This window comes from Rhodamnia argentea, chromosome 4 (assembly GCF_020921035.1).
Source record: "Rhodamnia argentea isolate NSW1041297 chromosome 4, ASM2092103v1, whole genome shotgun sequence".
In the NCBI taxonomy this organism is placed as follows: Eukaryota; Viridiplantae; Streptophyta; class Magnoliopsida; order Myrtales; family Myrtaceae; genus Rhodamnia; species Rhodamnia argentea.
Genome location: NC_063153.1, coordinates 12,373,207 through 12,394,040, shown reverse-complemented (window position 1 = coordinate 12,394,040; position 20,834 = coordinate 12,373,207). Strand labels below are relative to the sequence as shown.

At 38.6% G+C, this 20,834-nt stretch overlaps 1 protein-coding gene across 1 annotated transcript; it reads right to left on the bottom strand.

Annotated features, from left to right (window-relative positions):
* Positions 1–1,231: 1,231 nt before the first annotated feature.
* On the bottom strand, positions 1,232–19,608 carry LOC115746708 (myosin-15). Its single transcript, XM_030682598.2, has 39 exons — positions 19,060–19,608; positions 18,796–18,927; positions 18,531–18,677; positions 17,639–17,784; positions 17,390–17,552; positions 17,172–17,230; positions 15,315–15,471; positions 14,823–14,972; positions 14,608–14,744; positions 14,291–14,437; positions 14,092–14,193; positions 13,052–13,109; positions 12,872–12,973; positions 12,086–12,123; positions 11,874–12,000; positions 11,608–11,781; positions 11,242–11,373; positions 10,340–10,449; positions 10,186–10,246; positions 9,883–10,060; positions 9,422–9,627; positions 8,295–8,414; positions 8,108–8,206; positions 7,777–7,998; positions 7,082–7,221; positions 6,599–6,710; positions 6,321–6,371; positions 6,142–6,231; positions 5,808–5,978; positions 5,512–5,664; positions 5,046–5,222; positions 4,201–4,329; positions 3,292–3,362; positions 3,108–3,207; positions 2,970–3,026; positions 2,844–2,900; positions 2,654–2,734; positions 2,494–2,576; positions 1,232–1,949 (listed from the first exon to the last, which is right to left on the bottom strand). The coding sequence occupies exons 1-39, from the start codon at positions 19,063–19,065 to the stop codon at positions 1,826–1,828; spliced, it is 4,569 nt and encodes a 1,522-aa protein (XP_030538458.1). The 5' UTR covers positions 19,066–19,608; the 3' UTR covers positions 1,232–1,825.
* Positions 19,609–20,834: the final 1,226 nt, after the last annotated feature.

Below are 20,834 nucleotides of genomic sequence, written 5' to 3'. Positions count from 1 at the left end.
TCGATGCGTTTGCAAGAGGGGAGAGAGAGAGAGAGGGGGAGGGGGGGTTTCCAATCTCTCACTTGCCTAATTGTTGAACTCTTCAATCTAGAATTGAAAGCCGGAGCTTCGAATCAGAATGAGCATGTACTTTTAACAAAGGCTCGAGTAGTGAATGCGTGCATTGCTGTAAACTGTAACACTCACTTCTTGGGAAGTGAGAGAAATGTGAGCAGTTCCAGAGAAGCGAGGCATGTTGGGATGTTGCGGCGACTGTGCTTGGCATAGCCATGCCTCCTTACTAGCTGTCTCTCGCTGTCAGCGGAAGCGAAGATGTTATGCATTGAGGTGTCCACTTATGCATCAATCTCATTTCTTGCCTTCTACGACATACCAGCCCCTCTTTTGGTCGAGGCAAGCAGTATGCGATAGCAGGAAGTGGTCGGATTCTGCAACCATGATGCTTGCGGCTGTCGTCACCGCACTTCTCACCCTTTTTTTAGTGAGGCTTTTCTCGCGGCTTAATCAGTGGTCGTAGAGAAAACCGATAGGCCTTTTTCGGGGAGAATGGGTATGCTGGGATGCTCCGGTCATGTCTACCTGACAGATTGGGAGCCCTTAACAACTCGAAAAGGTTCCGGCTTCCTGTGGATACAGCAAGCCAAAGACTGGAGTCGATGTGTTTTAGAGGTGGATTGGCCCTTTCGCCATTCGTGATCGTGGATCCCGTGACGCTTGCAATGTCCTACTGAGACTGATAGAAAAGAAGATTATGCCGTGCTATTGTGGAAGACGTTTACCGCCTTCAAGATCGGCCTTTCTCATACTGATCATTTGAATTTGGCTTAACAGGATGAAGTAACACTCACTCCTTGCTCAAAACTTTCGGGAATTGCATAAATGATGTCAAGGTTAAACTTCCTTAATTTTTTGTAAACTGAATGATTTATAAAATATTTTTATTTCGCAAAAACTGAATGATTAATTTTTTTTTTTAAATTACTTGCCGCCAAGAAATTCAAGCATCGGCACTTCAACATGGCAGCTCCAATTTTTCGACCAAAAAAAAAAAAAAAATCTCCAATTTGAAATATTTTTCCATTTGCCACGCGCAATTTCCTGACGCTAGAATTACACCAGCAACAAGTTGGAAACATGATTGGGACTTTTTCAAGACTACATCGACCAAAATGAAATCTGAAGTTCTCCATGATAGACCAATGGCAAAAACCTTGAACAATGTTTCTTCAACTGTCTTGAATGGCAAGGAAGTAAAATCATTTAAAGATACTGAAAAACAAAGTCGAATGTGATTACAAGTTGATCGTAGATACAAATGATCACATGGATTGACTACAGTTATATGTACATCACCTGTTTTCGTACTGCCAATCAATTGACAAAATTAATGGTAAAAGGAAAATGCGAAGTATCACAACCTAGGACAGACTATTTTAGGAATACATGTACAAACTTGAAAGGACAAAGCCCCAACGAAAAAAGGAAGCAGCCTTTCCAGTAAAACAAATGACCACCTAATTCTGCAATATACGTGACCTGGCTACAAACTAAACTGATAAACAAAGAATACCACTGATCTGCCTTTCTAACCAACAATTATACCTAGTCCACCGAAACTCTATTTCCCAGAAACCTCACTGATGACTCCAGATGCATTTCCTTCTCTTGAGCAAGAGAAACCATCTATCTGCACAACAAGTGAGGAATGAAGCTACGTCTGCCTTCAGTTTTTCCTTGATTTTACTGAAAGAATCATTATGTACAACAGAGGGAGGTATGGTCATCGAGTAAGGTGACGTGCAGTTTACAACCCAGGAGGCCATCTTTACTTCTGATGCTGGATGAGGAACTGTACACAAGAGTACTCGGACAAAAAGCTTGGTGGTTCAATATCAGAAGGATCTATACTCGGAATCGCCATATCAATATCTTCAGTTGAGAACGGGATGCTGCCAAAAAAAAAGGCATAAGAACACTCTTCCACTACAGTAAAGGTCATAAAGCAAAAGCACTTTTCTTCATTGAAACTTAATAATCACCTGAAAAAATTTACTAACCACAAAAGGGCATACTTAATTTTCCCCCATGTAAAAGATACTAACCAAATAAACTATTGTCATCTGTAAAATCCTAGTAACTAACATTCATGATTGGAATAAATCTATTAAAATCTGAAGTAGCTTTGAATCCATATACAGTGATTTACACAATTGCATTTAACTTCATATAGTCAGCAATATGAGCCCCAATTCCACCTGTTCTGAAGCCTAAGACATTACCCGTATATACTCCCAAACTCCAAAACCATACAGTGAATGGCAGTTCTTCTTGCAGGTGAGATGAGAACAGCCTCCACATAATTGCATGTCGAACAATTCATATAATTACACCTTGATTTACAGACTGAAAGCAACACTGCAACCAACTTCTAGTATTCCTCTGTTTTTCAGATTACTCAAGCTCTATGCAAAAGGCTTAAGGTATGCAATTTACCTGAGGTCATCGTCCAACAAGAACGAGTTTGAGGTAAGATTTTGATTGTCCCTGTTTAGAATTTCTCTCATTTGGGCAACCACCTATTGAACACATAGCTTTTAAGATTCTGTCCCAAAAAACGATGACTCAGCAAACCTCAGATAGAAAGTATACTCACATCGTTCGAGACACTTTGTGTCCCGTATTTATCATCCCAATACATTGTACTAATTCGGTATATTTGTCTCACAGTCAATGCCTGTCCAAAATGAAGGAAGCATGGTATTAATTTAAATTTTAAAATAAGTTTTCTGTGTGATTCATGGAAAAGAAAATATCTCACAGCAGTGAATGAGTAGAAGACCTACCGGACACAAATCCTGCCTAATTTCTTCTAAAGACTTTTTCCTCTTCTGATGTATCACCTGAAAAGTACATGGGAGAAAGTTATGGTTTTTGAATATACAATGAGAACAATACACAATAGCTCTTACCAGAAATCCGACAGCTTGTCTGATGTAATTGAGCTCATGCCAAGATGTTCCTGCATACTATAGATTCCAGCATATCAGACACTGAAGAAATGGTTAATTATTGTATAAGGATTTTAGGAGGCAAATAACTCCAATTACCTCCTCCTTGGCATTCACTATCCATTTCTCCAGGTCTGCCAGACCAGATTTTACATACTCGCCGTTTGAAAAGGTGCAGCATTCACGTCGCAGGAGAAGACTGAGCAGAACAATTGAGGGCTTAAAATGATATCTACAGTAAGGATCCACATGCTAAAAACATAAGTGTTAGATCCGAGTATACCTGTTGAAGAGTTGTATGTTGATGAAAGAGAAAACCTGAGTAACGAGCTTCCGAATGAAAAAGGAGGGTACCTGAATGAACACTTGAAAGCTTGGTAATCTATAAAAAAAGTGAAGCATTTTTAAACCAAAAAGGAACAGTATCTCCAAAGTTGATCTCCAAACTTGACCATTTAAGCACAACATAGTAACCCAGCATTCACAAAATTGAGTGCAATATAGTAATTTAGTGTCCACAGTTACAGTTAGGTGTGCAAGCCATGAAAAAGTTTGTTGAATAGTTTGAGAGAACTGTCAATGTGAAGGTTGGCATGACACATCAGAATACTGGTCTTGTAGCCACAATGAACGTGGCTGATATTTTTTCTCATGAAGGCCGAATGAGTTTTTGGAAGCTGTGGCAAGCAAAGTTTCATCCAACTAAGATGTCTGCGGCCTGAGCGCTTTCTTCTAGCATTTGTTTTCCCTTCTATTAACAGGATTTGGTTAGCTGGTCCTCCAGGACACTCATTGAGATGCAACAAATAAGCTTTGTGGAGATGAAGACAAAAACTCATTTCCAAGTCTTCATTTATGTGATGTGCGAAATTCTGTGATTTTCTTCATTTTCAATGTGTTGAAGACACAAATTAGCTACACAGCAATGTAAGAAGTGAATCTCGCACCCATTACCAATAAATACCCATTTCTGCACAATAAAATTAAACTAGCCCATGTAGTGATGCCCTATCTAACTGCAAACAAACTATTGATCTTCCCTAAAAAACAACATACTTTCTTTCAGTCATCAAGCCGAAAACGATGCTTGCACATGTTTATTTTGCCAGTGATGCATGCAATCAGCAACAATTTCACATACAAGATATAGAATCAACAGGCAATAGTATGATATAGGGATTCTCATACATACATGATTTGCTCGAAGACGACTCATTAGAGAATCCAAAAACTTGATAATGCTCTCCCACTGACTACTAGGAAGCTGCTGAGGAGCATTGCCAGGTGATCTAGAAGATTTGCCACGTGCAATTTTTGGTGCCTTATGTATCATCATAAAGAAATAAAAAAGAAATTATTAGAATGTCTTAATCTTTGGAGACAGTTCTAATTTGCTGAAATGAAAAAGACTAAAAGGTCATCTAGAATATTTATGTCCCGAGCCAAATAAACCACACGCATGATCCTTCAGCCTGACTTCTCAGCGAGCAGCGGATGCAATTTTCAACTAATTGAATATACCTGTTTTAGGCTATAGATCATTGTACAAGCTGCCTAAATATCTGGGGAAACTTATTCGACTAAGAAGCACTACTAGTACTTCAAAACTTAATTTCACAGTAGACATTTTCCATCAACTCCTCACGAGAACTACAAAATGAGCTCACTGCGAAATGTTGCAGACAGACTTTTGGCAGCAGTAACCTAAATAAAAGACCAACTCTGCAACGTTCCCTTACTTCAAAAGGTAATAAATCAAGGAGAATGCTGCATAGATCAACAGCTTAAACTTAAGTCAAGTAAAACTAGGAATAACCGAGCTAGCATCAATGAAATACTCTAGAGAAATTTATTTGCACATTCATCTGAAACAAACCAATTATTTTTCTCAAAATTTGCTACCTGTGCACATCAACTGTGACAAACCATGCCTGAAAATCCACCAGAGCAACTAGTTGCCACTCATCAAACTTATTTAAAAGCCATGGGAAGGTTGTAAAAGTAAAGGAAATTTCAAAGAGAGAGAGGGAGAATTACCTGAATGCATAAACCCAAGAGAGGCGACAATTCTTTCTTAATATTGTCACGAATTAACCCAAAAATTTTCTCTACACAAGCAGTTAATTGCTGTTTAAAAAGTATGGCAGGGTATCTTGCTTCCATATGTGAAAGACCGTCCTCAAAACCGATATGCTTGAATGGAGATTTTATGGTCTGCGAAGTGAAAACATCATAAGAAGCATTCTCAAGGAAAACTGCTATACAAGACGTCAGTAGATTTTTTATTTTTTTCATCTAGGAATCTCCCATTAAGCTATTAGAAAAGAGCAGGTGATAAACAGAGAAACAAAGATCATCAACATTCACATTTCTTCGAAAGAATTCAAATTTTTTTCATGTGCATGTCTTATGCAAAGAAATGGAACTAATATTGGCAATGTAGGAACATATTGTTCTCAAGGCACAAAGTAAATAATAAGAGTGGATTTTGAAGTATAGAGACCTGCACGACTCTTGTTGTCAATGCAGAAGCCCCAGAAGATCGCTGACCGGCTGCTATCAGAAAACCGGTCGTACGCAAGTTCCTCTGAAGAAGGCATAGAAGTGCTGACGCATTGGATAACCAATAAGGCAAAGTAATGTTTTCATCCCCAACCTGAAATAATTGCAAGACAAAGTTTTTTGTACCGTCAGCATACCTGATGATAACATTACGGGCATCAGCCAATCACTAGAAAAAAATAAAAATAAACTATTGAAGCATGAACTGATACATAAAGCAAAGTTCATCTGTATCACCTTAAGAACTTCATTGATTCCTTCAATGATATAGTCAAATATAGCTGTTCTCTCTGATTCAAAGGCATGCCAATGAAGCAGACAGTTGTACACAATACAAGCAGCAACTGGTTTGCCATCCTTGAAGCCTAGATCTTCTCTAATGCACCTTGAAAGAAGTTCAAAGTTCTCCTGGAAAGAAGTTTGCCATTTTATATATCAGAAATGTCACCGACAACCCAGATTTTACATTGATCTAAATGCTTTCTATCTGATGTAACTATCATTGGATGTGAGTTGCTAATATTGATATAATTATAGTGACTCCTGCCAGAGAAGCAAAAAGGCAGAAAACCTGGTGTCTCTCCGCAGTTAACTTAGTCCTGCGTGACTCGGATAAGCCATGTGAAAAAGGTAGAATAAGTTTGGTAGGCGTCGGAGAATCCTGCACCAAGTATGAAATTGTTGAGGATGACGAAGAGTTCACATGTGATAAATCAAGTACTTAAAATTAACAAGAGAAAAAAATCTTACAAAAACATGCTTCCTCTCGCTATTTGGAAGAGCCAGTGCAGAAGAATACTTCTGAACCATCAAAATGAAAGATAAAAAAGGTAATCGCACCAGTACAGAAGCATATAAATAATGCATGATGATGCATCTTTCAAGTCAAAATTAGCATTACTGGAGTGACCAATCATGAAAATTCAGAAATGCATACATTCTAAGCGCCTGCACTTGCAATCGAGTGTTCATATCCACAAGTGTTTATGCTATATGGTATTACGGTGAAATCAGAGACCAGAACTTACTTCCGAAAATGACTTCACAAGGCCTGAGCGATTACTCTTTGGGGACACACTCAGTGCTTTTTGTCGTAAAATGTGGTTCTCCTCTTCTAAATTTGAGATCCTTGTCTCAAGGCTATCACAAAGAAGCCCACACAGAAACAGAGAACAATAAGTCGTCATTAAATACTGCACCACAGGAACTAAGGATGTCAAAGCTGATAAATGCAGGATAAACGAACTTAGTATATCAGATTATTCGAATGCAACATTGCATGCCACATCAACCTTTAATGATTGAAAATGTATAATGAGACATGAGTGAAAACAATCGACAAGAGAAATGCACTAACTTAAACAGACTAAAATCAGTACTTGCTAGTCTCAAGTTATTTACCCAGGAAACTGGTTAGTGACTCACAAACCCACAAAAACAAAAACTTGAACAATAGTCAACATAACTTTTGATACGCGCATAGATTACAAGAAATTGGAACACATAACAACCTCTTCACATTCTCTTGCAACTGAAACCACTTTTCTTCCACTTGGCGTAACTTCTCAATTGCAGCATCACTTTCCTTTTGAGCCTTGACAAGTGCAAGCTCCAGAGCAGAGTTCTTGCTTTCCAAAGTATCCAAGGCGCTCTATTAAGAAAATATCAACAGAAGTATCATAAAGAAGCAATCGCTTCCAGATTAATTACTTAGCAAAAATCAACAGCAGACCAAAAGCCAAACTAACAAAACAGAATGAGAATCCAACTGGGACACAAAGTCCGCATAAATGTTACAGTTATAAGATAAATTGCTAAGTAAACAGAAAGATAACAAGATTTTAGAGAATTACAACGATCAATCCGATGCCCACGGGCAACCCAAATAGACGGAAAACCATAACAATTTGCTATCCGCAGGGCTAGAGCACCCATATCCCACAATGCAAAACAATAGAACAAATTATTCAAAGAAACAGGCAAATTGACAGTGCAACAACAATTTTACACTAGATTTCAATAGCAAGAGCGGTTGATGTAGCTCTACAGTAAGCAAAGCTTTAAGCTAAGACATTATCCATTGCCAGAGTTTAAAAGTAATAACTTCGTAAATTTTTAATCCCCGATGCCCATACAGAATTACTAGAACAAAAGGTTTTGTTCTGAAGCCAACCAAAGTCAAGGCCGAGATAAGCAGATGACTAACCTTCAGCTGTGCATTTTCCTTCTTCAGCTCTGCAACTGAAACAAGCTCTCTTTCCAGGGCTGACTTTTCTTTCATTGACAATTCTAACTGAGTTTGAAGCACTGCATTCTTGTTACATTCATTTATTGTTGCCAACTTAGCTGCATCTAATTCAAGATTCATTGATTCTAATGTCTTCTGAAATTTTGAAATCTCCGCCAGCTTAGCTTCATCATTAGAAACCTACAGAGAAAGTGGCTGCCTCTTAGAAAAATATATGTGCCCATCAGATAAAGCTTCCAAATCCAAATGGCAAATACAAAATCTCACAATTCTATATTTATATATATACCCGTAAACGTTTTTCTAGATGCAAACGCCATGTAAGATCTTCCAACTGCTTCTCTAGCTTATTCTTAGCCATGCGCAAGGCACCTGCTTCATTAGCTTCCTATGACATGAAAATTAATTTACAACAAATAATTAATTATGCTCAAACTTGGAAAGAACAAACTTCAAATAAGCCTAATTAAGCTTACTTGCTTCAGCCTCCTGAGTTCTCTTCTAGCAAGTTTTCGCCTCCACAGACACTGTATTGCAATGACAGAAGCTTGATGATGCCTGAGAGCCAAGCGAAACTTGTGCATTCTCCATCGAGCCTAGCAATTGGGAGCGACATGCCAAGAGAATGAAGCAAACCAACATCAATAAACTCGTATTGTTTACTAGTGATATAAAATCAATTATGGGACATTAAAAAAGGGTAAACAAAAGTGGAAAGCTTATGGATTTTCTTTTACAGTTTTAGTATTAGTAAACGAAAAGGGAAGCAACTCCTATGCATGTTAGTTCTCATAACACATATACCGCCGTCTTTCGGATTTCACCTATACTTTTCCTTTCCAGTACTTAAGATTTGATTTTTCCTTAATAATGACCACCCCAAATCTTCAAAAACCTATGAGTATTGCCGTTTAAACATTGAAACGGTAATTTTATTTAGGCCAGAGAGTAAAAAAGAAAGGAATTAGATTTAACTCAAAATACTTAGTATCTCTATGAAAAAAGACATGAATATTCTCTTACTCTAGTTTGAACCACACAATTTCAGGATTTAAGAGAGACCAGATAGCCAGATCAAGTAGAAAACCAAACGCAAAGAATGGATTACGCACATGATCCACCCTCCCAACAAAATAGTGTACTGTTATGGAAATGTTTTAGAGAAGCAAGATCGAACATGATAATGATAAATATGATTGGAAATTTCAGTTAGCATGTCTTAGTCGGGTTTGTAACTATTACAGAATTCCTCATCACCTTAACCCATTATAAATTTTGGGTTAACATGCTAAACTAACGACTTGCAACAAAAAAGCTTTATATAATGTCAATAGACCAGTTAAGCATATCATGTTGCACCACACGTGGGTTTCATCTCGTTATGATATCATGCAAAACGTGTTAAGTCCAATGCACTAACATTTCCATCAACTAATTGATCTTCCAATAATTCTTCTCACAGTTTATTAACTGAACAAAAGCAAAAAACCATCAAGCCTTCAAGGAAAAACCCTGATCTGTCTTTGATCATAAGGAAATTAGTTGCCAATGGTAAATACAAACAGAAATGATCCAAAATGCGCATATCCAATGTCCCGTTCACCTGAATCAGGGTAGCAGCTCTGTGTTTCTTTCCATACAAAAACTTTTGGCGTACTGCAAAACCACGGATACTCGACTGTATGGCAACGGCAGCTGCACGCTCTTTCACATAACCAGACCGTATCAGCCAGCCCCTGGAATACTTTTGCATAATAATAGCAGCCATTGCCTTCCGCTTCACTTCATAGAGCATCCGGGCAAGGCATCCTAAGAAATAAATAGAATAATATTCATGAATACTGGGCAAAGAAAAAATTGCAAAGGAGCATGTTCTGATCAACACTCGAAAAGTTCTTCCACTGGAACATATTATAGAAGAAATGAAGATTGCACACTAACATTAAAGACTCTAAGGTGGATGTTGAAATAAAATCTCAACCTACAAGCAACTAGTGTCCTAAGCCAATGGATTTCCCTCCATCAGCCAAAATCTCACAGGAAAAACCTTGCAAGATGAAGTACCTCTACAGTATGCTTGAAGATCACAAGCAGCAGCCCTGACAGAGACAAAATCCTTCCTTGCAATAAATGTACGAAAACGATGCTGGATGCATTTTGCAGCACTATCCAGAACCTCAGATCGCCGCGAGTCTAAACTACCAATTTGACCAGCCCTAAGAAACACTTTGGTCCTTCCAAGCTGCATCAACATTTATGAGACAGGGTAAAGACACTGAATTGATGAAGTATATGTCATCCTACAAGATTTACACCAGCCACTATAAAATCCATAAAAGCACAGTTACTAATCCAAAAGAAATATACCTGAAAGTTTTCAAGCTTCAACTTCTGCAGGATATTATGAGTGATCACCTTTTCATCATAACTGTAATGCATAAAAATGATGACACTGCAAGCATATCTTAAAGATACAGAAAGCAGGACCAAATGCTCAACAAAAACTTAGCCACAAGCAGACCTTCCATCCAGAAGATCAGGAACTAGCAGTCCAAAACGATCCACAAATTCTGAATAAGACCTTCGAGTAGGATAACCAGCCAAACTTATGCGAACTGCCTCCAGAACACCCTGTTGAAAAATATTCAAGACAATTCAAAAATACAAGATAGCAACCATAAGATAGGGGACATTAGCCAACACAATCACATCAAGATGTAATAATGACCAGATGGAGTTGACTAGTATCAGTCAACACAATCACATCAAGATGTGATAATGACCAGATGGAGTTGACTAGTATCAGTCAACACAATCACATCAAGATGTGATAATGACCAGATGGAGTTGACTAGTATTAGTACTATGTGCAACTAAAGCATGATTAGTACGCAAAAAAGTGACTAAATTCAGAATTATGTCTCATCCAGGAAATCTACATTGCATACTTCTCATAGCCTGTCAATAAAAACCATTACACAGAGTCTGCATTCAGGAGTTGATCTTCCATACCTGTTTATCTCTTAAATTTTCTGTAAGAATTAGCTGTGAATCTAGTGAAATTTGGGTCTTAAATTTTCTAAAAGGATTAATTGCTAGTCCATCACAAATTGGTGCTCAGCGATTCAGATTTTCAATTTTTAATGGAAATTGGCTCAAGGATAACCTCCATCTTTGACCATCACAAATAGAGTGAACTAGGCAGTATAATAAACGCAATGCAACCCTTCTTTAATGGCCATTGAGTTAATATAAAAGCAAAAACCAAAAAAGGACTATGAGGAAGCATTAGAACTATGCCAGTAGAGTCCAAATGGAGATGCAGTGCCAAATGAGAAGCACAAATAGAACTTCCCACCCAAGATAATGACCATTCTAAAGAGAAGAACAAAATATCAAAGCGTAGGAGCACAATCCACTCACCCCACAGCGTAGCTGGTGTAAGATACTGAGTTTCTCAAACTTTTGTGGTCGATTCAGGGAGTTTGGCTTTACGCAGCGTACATAATGAGGTTCTGTTGAGCTGAGGGTTTCCATAAGTGCTTGAAGTTGTTGCTGCACCACAAGCAAAAAAATTATTGATATCCTAGCAAATCAACACTCCTTTGTGTTTGTAAATGTCATTTCTATTCAACAAAGAGTTTGATACCCAAGAAGACGAAAAATATTTATCCAAATGACAGTATAACAGCTCTTTCATGCGAGAATCCCGTTTATCTTTATGCTTTGTTTGGAATATCAAGAGAAGAGAAAATGAAAGGAGGACGTGGAATATAGGTTAGAGCTCACCTTAAATCTAGAAGAAACAGAAGAAAATTTATAGGATGATCTTGACGATTCCTCGGGAAGAGAAGGAAAAAGACCAGCGACAAAGGGGCACCTGGAAGAGGACAAAAGATTGCAATGCTCCACCACGACGTAATCTCGATTCTTATCTATGAAGGTTTCTGTTTGGTATGTGACCTGCACAAGAAACAGCAGGTAAAAGGAAAAAAAAATCAAAACTCCGCCAAACAAATTGCAGATTCACAGATCATCTTTGTCAAAATACATGCCTTTCCAGCATAGTGGGCCATCTTGAAATCTGTTTCCGAAAATTTGGTCTTTTCCAACCTTGGATGTGACCGAAAGTGTTGAAACAGTTTGGTTGACAAGGTTTCATGCGTAGACTTTGGGAACATACTGCACAAGAAGAGAGAAAAACCATGAATTGCATGTACACCAAATCCACGTGACCAATTTATATAGGGGGAAAAACAATCTGTACCAAGCTTCATCCAACAGAGCAATAATCCCAATAGGTTTCTGCAAGATCAATGGGACCAACAATAAAAAAGGTATGAGAAAGTTTATTTACACCAGACTTCTATAAGCAACCATTTCTCACTCACTACTGCCTTCGGATGATTTTTTGCTAATATACAAGGCACCAAAACTTCCACATTGCATCAAATAAGAAACTGTGCAAAGAAAGAAAACTTCAAATGCATAGTTGCAAATATGCTAGATCAGTGTCCTCCATTAAAACTCGTTAATGTGTCAATCCTAAAAGCCCTATAAAATCCACAATAATTTTACTCACTCATAAGCAAACAGAAAAACACCGGTGATGAGATTTTGATATATCTTGCAGACATATGAACTAAACAATAAATCAAGCCGCATGAGACTATTGAGATTTCCAATTTGATCATCTCATTCCAACTTGATTTTGATCCTATAGCACAAGCAAATTGAGAAACAAAGGACTTTGACACAAGTTTTCTTCAATGTCTAAAACATCAATGGGAAGGGTTCTCATTCAAAAGCAAGGAGCTGCAAATGCCATGTATAAACATGTTGATTTGTAGGAAGCCATGCTGAGGCATGTAATACACCGGTATGTAATCACAATTCCCAATGTGTTACAGAACGCTATCAATCAACTGACTAGAAAGATCATTCGAAGCTCAAATGTATGTTGCATATGCGAAAGGAATCAGTTAATGGTTTTTAGAGTGCATTCCAGAGCTTCAGAGTATCCGAAATCCGTGATAATGACTTAAGAAACAACCTTCTCAATCAAATCCAAAACATCTTGGTTGTCTATAAATTCTATGTAGCTCCAATTGATTTCTTCTTTGCTATACTCCTCCTGCTCCATCTTGAACACATGCTGAAGCAAAGGGAAAAAAATTAGATAGCATTCTGTACTAGAACTGCATAAGATTTTTCTTCAAAACCCTTATCTCACCTCATTGAAATGTTGCTGAAGCTTCTCATTTGCAAAGTTGATGCAGAATTGCTCAAAGCTGTGGATGAAATGACAACCCGTGAATAACAGTGAGTACCACGGGACAACGAAATGGATGCTAGGACAGGTATTGAAAGTCAATTTGTCACAGAAGTAACCAATTCAAACCAATGTTAAACAGAAGAAATATAACAAGACATATCATGATGGACCGTTTCTTTATCACCAAAAACATAAAAAAAGCAGTCACCTTCATGAGATAAAAATGCAAAACAATACCATACATACATCAAGTAAAACTCACATTTATACTTGGAGGTAACTGAAAAGAAATGGTTAAATCGGCTAGAAGGTTTCCAACCACATTTCTCTAATAAAAAACATCAAACGTTGTTTTGCTTAAAAGTGGAGCAGTAAAAGACTCATCTCATAGCTTTTCAAGCCGCAACATGCTTACACAACAAATGAGCCAACACATCCTATATCTAACAAATCAAGCATAAGCACAAACAGAGATGCCAACTACGTCTATACTCAAAGCACAAATTCAGAGAAATCTCCACAGAATCTTCCACACCAGATTTACAGACAAAAGCACATGGCTTCATCTTGTGTGAGAGCAAATACAGGTGATGCTCATAGAAAAATCTCTACAGATAGCATTGTCAATTGCTTCAAGTAGCTAGAAGGATGTGTGTTTTTTCTGACATAGAGGAATCATGCTTCACGGTCAAATTAATCTTGGAAGAGTTCGTGAAGTAAAATTCTCTTTGGAAAAAGGTTTTTTATGTATATGATGCATACGGTGGACCAGGCAGTCCCCTTGTACCCACTCGGACTCACTAGGCAAAAGGTGCAAATAAGCGGGAAGCTGGTTTCCTTCTTCAGTAAGGTAAGGAGAGAGAAAAATCAGAAGTAATAGCCATCAGGCAGTCACCAAATAGCTAAATCAGAAGTACAAACAACAATAGCTAGCCAATCAAGCAGTCACCAACACACTAACATAAGGTCTAACTGAAAAACACTTAAAAGAAACCTACCTATTACGCTCGAAGCATTCAAAGCCATATATATCTAGGACCCCAATTTGAACACGAGAATTTGGGTCTTGACCAACAGACCTGTTAATCTTATCAACCAACCTACACCAAACAATAAGATTTGTCTATGTTCTTAATCAAGACAATCAACATTAAAATTAGACGAGACTTTCCAGATATAGATTTGTCAATGAAATACCAGTCAAATAGCCGAGCATAGATTGTCTTTGCCAGTGCATCTCGACTGGCAATTGCAGCATTACAATCAAGGGCTTTTACAATGTTTCCTTCTCGAGTTTGAATTGTACGAGTGGATAGCGTTGCTAGCAAGAGGTCCACATCACACCTGGACAACAATTTTTATCACATTTATTCAAAGATATGCATTATACAAGCCAACTCAATGAAGAATAAAAGCTAAGCAAACCAGCATCCAACAAAGGACAAGGCAAGGCATTAAAAACTATGGACCACCGAGAAAAAGAAGGCTACATGAGAAGATTCTAGATCACCTACATAAAAAGATTAGCGGCCATCTGCATATGGAAGCCAGATTTCTGATCCTTTATGACAGAAGAATCATGCTCTTTGCCTGGTGAAAATTCAATATTTCCCAGATGCAGAATCCCGGCCAATGTGCGAAAAATAGCTTCCTGTGAAAAGCATAAAAGTTACTCTAATAAGTAAGATACAAGAGTAGAACAAAAGCAAGAAAGGTATAACCAGCCAACCTGATCTTCAGAACTTATACCAACAATATCCATTGCTCTTCTCGTCTTCAAATATTCATCTGCACTGCTCACTCCTTCCAGCTCGTAAGTCTTACTTTGGTTTAAGTAGTGGAACAGGCTTGGATGTCCCAAATTGTATTTCTCCGCATCCTGCACATGTTTTCACGTTCCCAAAGCTACAATATTTATAGGCTTCATTTGTACCAGGATATGCACACACTAATGCCACATGCATCCAGCTATTCAAGCAACTAGCTAAACATGGAAATATGCCACAAAATTGATCACATCCTGCTTCAAAATTTTCAAAAATTTCGTAACATAAATGATGAATCATTTTCCAGAACAAATTCATTGCAGAGATTCCGGCAAGTAGTACATACCAGTAGGTGTATAAATCAACAAATTTAGCAGCAGAACAAAAGCAGAGGACTGACAACAAGCCAAAGAAGAGGAGAAAAAGGGGAGGGGAGGGAGAAGGACGGGGCGTACCCTTCCAGATGCGCATAACTGATAGAAGCAGTGATAGTTCCTTTCAGGATCAGTTATCTGAACAACCCGAGAACGTTCCAAAAGATAAGTTCTAATTGCAGCACCGGATATTCTACCGTTTGCATCGAACTGGATCTCGACAAACTTGCCAAAACGACTGCAACAATAAGGGAAACAAATTACACTCTACTTGTTCAGAAAAGCCTAATGATTACTAGCCCAATATAAACATAGACTTATCAATGACATGGCCCAATATAGAAGGCTGCTCATCCTCTCAAAAACTCACTGCAAAATGCAAAAGATAAAAAGCCCCAGATGCCTAGAAATATTAAGGAGGAAAAAAAATCAACGTGGGAAGATTTTAACCTTCTTAAAAGCATGTAGTGTGACCGTGATCTACAATTGGCCACCATTTCCCAACAACACAACTGCTTGGCTATATTGCCCAACATCTATTTCCTGTACGGAGTGACCCTCTAATATCCAGCTTACACATGTCCCTCTTATACTCATAGTCTAAATCAGATACAACAATTGACTTAACGTTAAAATCCAAGCAACCAGCCCACAAAAGCCTATACATCGTAACACCATAATTACAGGCCCTGGCAGTCCAATCCATTGACCCACTCACCACACAGCTTCATTCAAAGTAACTAGCAAACTTTTAAAGGCGAATGCTTACGATGACCAAGTGCAGTGTATATTTACCCAGTGATTGCTCCTCACAGCCAAGATTCACATGTTATCCTCCATATGGGGCCAAATCCATGACTTAATCTTTAATATTCCAAGATTACTTCACATATCAACCAATTCCCCCCTCTCTTCTTTTTTTTTCACTGCTACTAATGTTGATATCACATGTTGTAAGGATTATCTTCCCTTTCTGGCATGTGCTACTGCTGGCATAATGCTTCAAGTATTTTCAATGCAAGATGATAATGCAATTACTCACAATTAGAATAGACCCATGCCGTCATCTTCATATCACATGAAAGTTAACTCTGTTGATAAATGCTTACCTACTGTGCATTAAATATCTCTTTATAAAAGCAATCTGAATTAGTCAATATACCTATTACTAGAATATACCGATAACTGCTTCACCTTCGTTTCCCAGATTTTTCTTTTCAACTGTGAAACTGTCAACTCTGAAGCATGTCAGTCTGTTTGGACGAAGAATTATAAACACTCGACATACAGACAGAAACTTCATTGAATTATGCAAGAAAAATAAATGACCGCCTGAAAGGACAACCATAAATATCACTCACACCTTGACTCATACTTAATAGTTACTTTTAATGACAGATAACTTGCTACACAGATCTATCACATATGTCTGTATACCTATGCACCAAAAGGTAGCTGTACTCAACAAATATTGCTACATGAGATAACTGCCAGATAATTTACTCAATAATGAGATAGAGTTTGTCCACCAATTGCACGCAAATATGTCTTTGGTCGATAGATCTTGGATTAACAACAGTGAATAGACTTCGCTGCATTTAACTTGAGACAACCCATTCACCAATTATTTTCTCTTATTGTCCCTATGAGGTCCCACTGAAGTGTCTTCAGTCAATGCTTTTAAGGATAGGTAATTCCAGGGTCATTATTATAACGGAGTACACCATTTCCATCAGGGAAATTCAATATGAAGACTCAACTCATAGAAAGGCACTGGGTGACCTCCAAAAATAACGAAAACATATATGGAGGGGCAGGTTGTCAAGTTAATTCTTGCCACTTAATAAGCAAACTAGTAGAGTAAAATTACCATAACAAGCAGCTCAAAGCTTGAAAGCAGATGATAGCAACATTGAAATAAGGAGAACCGGCACCCACCTAGAATTATCATTTCTGACAGTCCTTGCATTACCAAATGCCTCCAATAGTGGATTTGACTGGATGACACAGAGTCAAGTAAGCAGAATGTTCATCCCCAAAGTAGAAAGACAACTAATATCCAAAATCTTCAAAAATTATGATGAAGGGCATATATTAGTCAAATATGGAGATTTACTGGAAAAGTTTTTCACAGAATGTTGACAAGCAACCCTTACTTCAAGAACTTGCTGCTCTACTGTTCGATCATCACCCGCACTAGCAGTGCGACCCCCCACGTAAGTGAGGTACTGCATAATCAGTTTTGTTGTCTCAGTTTTTCCAGCCCCACTTTCCCCACTAACTAGTATAGATTGGCTCTTACCCTCATTTATCATTGCTCTGCATCAAGATGGCAAACAGCTAATTAGATCATGTTGTGAGACTAAGGAGTATACTCAATGACAAGCATCAAAAAATGGAAACACCTGAATGATGCATCAGCCACTGCAAATACATGTGGACTTAGCTGCCCAAAAGGAGCTCCCTTATACTGGTCCATCATATGCACGTTGTAGAGATGGGGAAGCTTTGTAAACGGATTGACAGCTATCAAAATGCTTCCCGTGTAAGTCTGGTCAGAGAAGGAAAAAAACCCTACTTATTAATAGTTTGCTGCATTTATCATACCTTGATATTGTTAAGAGAAGAGCTTTTACTCCAAGAAAGACCTTTTCAAGCTAAGAAAATATTCAGATACCAGAATAAACAAAATGAGCCATTGGTGTATATGCAGATCGCCTTTCGCTTGAATCACCACATATTCAGGAATGCGTTAAGACCATTATCACATGGCAACTTAGCTGCCGATAAATTAGTTATAGGTATAAGTCGAGTACGGCACAGGCAACATTTATTCTAACAAAGCAATCGTCATTTAAGTGATGGCAACAATTAAGTCAAATATAGCCATTGCAATATATATATATCTATTTCCTTAACTCCAGAAATAGTAGTTGGAGCTTTATCATTTACCTCTACTTCTGAAAATATGAAACTACACCTAACCGTAATCCCCACCTATCGTGTTCTCCCATGTGTAAATGCTCTCAAAAAGAGAAGGTCGCTTTTCGACAGATGGCCAAGATTTTTAAAAATATCATTCTGACATTAAAAGCACCCCGGTGAGTAATTTACCTGGACATCTTTATCTCAAGAGACTTCAGTCACTCCATAATGAATATATTAGTAATTGCAACACAACTCTTCCACTCTGATGAACTAATCAACCAACTCGTCATAACACGCATTGACTATGCAGAGTGCGATTCAACTCCTCGCTAAACAGAATTCAGTACACGTCCACATTGATTGACTCACATATATATCATTCAGCTCATATCGTCTCTCCAGGTTATAAAGTACTTCGGGCTCATTCAAGTACGTCAACTTAGTCATGTCGTCAACTCCATTGTGCTCCTCATCATCCGCGTCCCGAGGATGCAGCTTCTCCGGCAAAGCCAAAACCTACGCAACACACCCACGCACAGAAAGGAACTCAACACCCCCATAACGGAACCAACCACCGACAGACCTAACACGAGCAAAAACGCAGACGCAAGAGCTAAGAGGTCATGAAAATCACCTTTTTACCCGTAGCAGTCACAACTCGGACCTGCTTCCCCACGAAATCGGCGACCTCTGCAGCCACCCAAGCCGAATCCCGGTCCTCCGCCCATACCTTGGAGCCCTTGCGCAGGTTCATGATCTTCGGCTCCTGCCAAGATCGAAATCCCCCCAACCGCCACCCCATCTCAAGAGTCAAAACCCTAGTGAAACCGCACAAACCCTAGAAAAAAGAGAGAACGACAAGAGACGAAGGCGCGAGAGACAGAGATAGCGGACGTACAGGCATGCCTTCGGTTGGGGCGGCGAAACTTCCCCACTTCCCGCCCTAACAGGTGTCAGGAGGATCCGAGACGAAAACGGCGAAACGTGAAGGGATCGGCCGCAGCTCCACACGTCACCGCGCGCTGAGGGGCTCAGAGCTCGAAGCGAGCGAAGCGTCGGGCTTGGTCGGTAACGAGGAATTCGTTTGTCTTATCCATCTGGGTAAAATTTGAACGCACGCAGAGAGAGAGAGAGGGAGAGGGAGAGAGAGGGAGGGAGGCTTGCAGTGGACGTTAGCTTTTCTGGGATTTTTGGACTGTTTGGTTGATGGGAAAATGAGGGAAAGCGACGGGAAATTCAAACGTTCCCTTTTTGAATTGGGGAAAACTTTTCTGATGAGGAAGACCGTCTGCGATTCCCCGCCGTTCAAAAATTTCGGGAATGGGGACGAAGATCGAGATTTTCCCTCCGGAAATTCAAAGCTCTGTGTCAGGCTTCGTTCGGACAAGGTGAGGGTGAACCCGTCGCTCTGACGCTCCTGCCCCACTCGAGAGGGAAAAAGTCCATAATTTGCCGGGTGTTTCAAAGAGCTAAAGGTTAGACATGGCCACAGATCGTAAATCACCGGTTTCTGTTCATGAATCGAAATTGGCAGTTTCAATTCGTGGCCATGATTGAATCGGACCTGGAACTGGAACCAGCGGTTCCGGTTCGTGGCCATGATTGAACCACAACCGGCCCTTAAAGGGGTGGTTCCGGTTTGGAACTATCGGTTCAAAGGCCGGTTTCGATTTCGAATTTAAAATTTAATTTTATATAATAAATTATGAAATAAAAAAATAGTACATTATCAATTATAAATTATAATCAAATTGTACATTGTAATCAAATTTGGAGGGAAAAAAAAGGGAGAGGGAAGGGGCTTGAATTTAATGAATTATCATTAAACGCCTACGTATTTTATTGGGGATAGAAGAATCAAAGTCCATATAGTTCTTTTACCTTTGATAACCTCAACTTACCTTATCGTCAATCGTCGCTACCCGTTATAGTACCCGTGGTGGTGATCTTGGCATTATCATCATTGAAGAATTTGTCGTCTCGATCCATTTCTGGTTGTCGAAATTTAGTCTTTGTCCAATCATGGACAAAAGCTTGAGCCTCCGCAACATTCAAATTTAATCTTGAACGGCGATCATCCAAAATTAATCCTCCAGCACTAAATGCTTGTTTGACTACAACAGTTGAAGAAATGGTTGCTAACATTTGTCTTACAATGAGAGTGAGAACTAGGAATTGGGTTGAATGTGTCTTCCACCACTCCAGAATTTTGAAATCTGCATGTATTCGGAATCATGGAACTCAAAAGCAATGGTTAAATAATTTTCTAATTCGAAAATATTACATGTTGCTTCCTTTTATTTTTTTTGCCTACTAATGAACAGATTGTACCATCCACTCTCCTCCTTTTGTGAGGCGTTAGGTTAAGAAGATCTACTATCACCTAAACCATATCTACTACAAAATTCATTATATAGCGTCTTTAACTTTTACTTGTAGAGTTTTAATATCTGCTGCTTCATTCAAATGTAAACAATCATAATAATAATCATTCGGATAATCATACAAACCATCTAATTTAGTACGTGGATCGAAAACAATAGCAACCAAATAAATAAGAGAAATGCAGGCATAATAATGCAACCATTTTACTTTCATTACTATAATAGTCGAAGCTAATTGAGCATCTTTTTCATATTCACAAAAAATACCACAATGTTAATACATTCTATT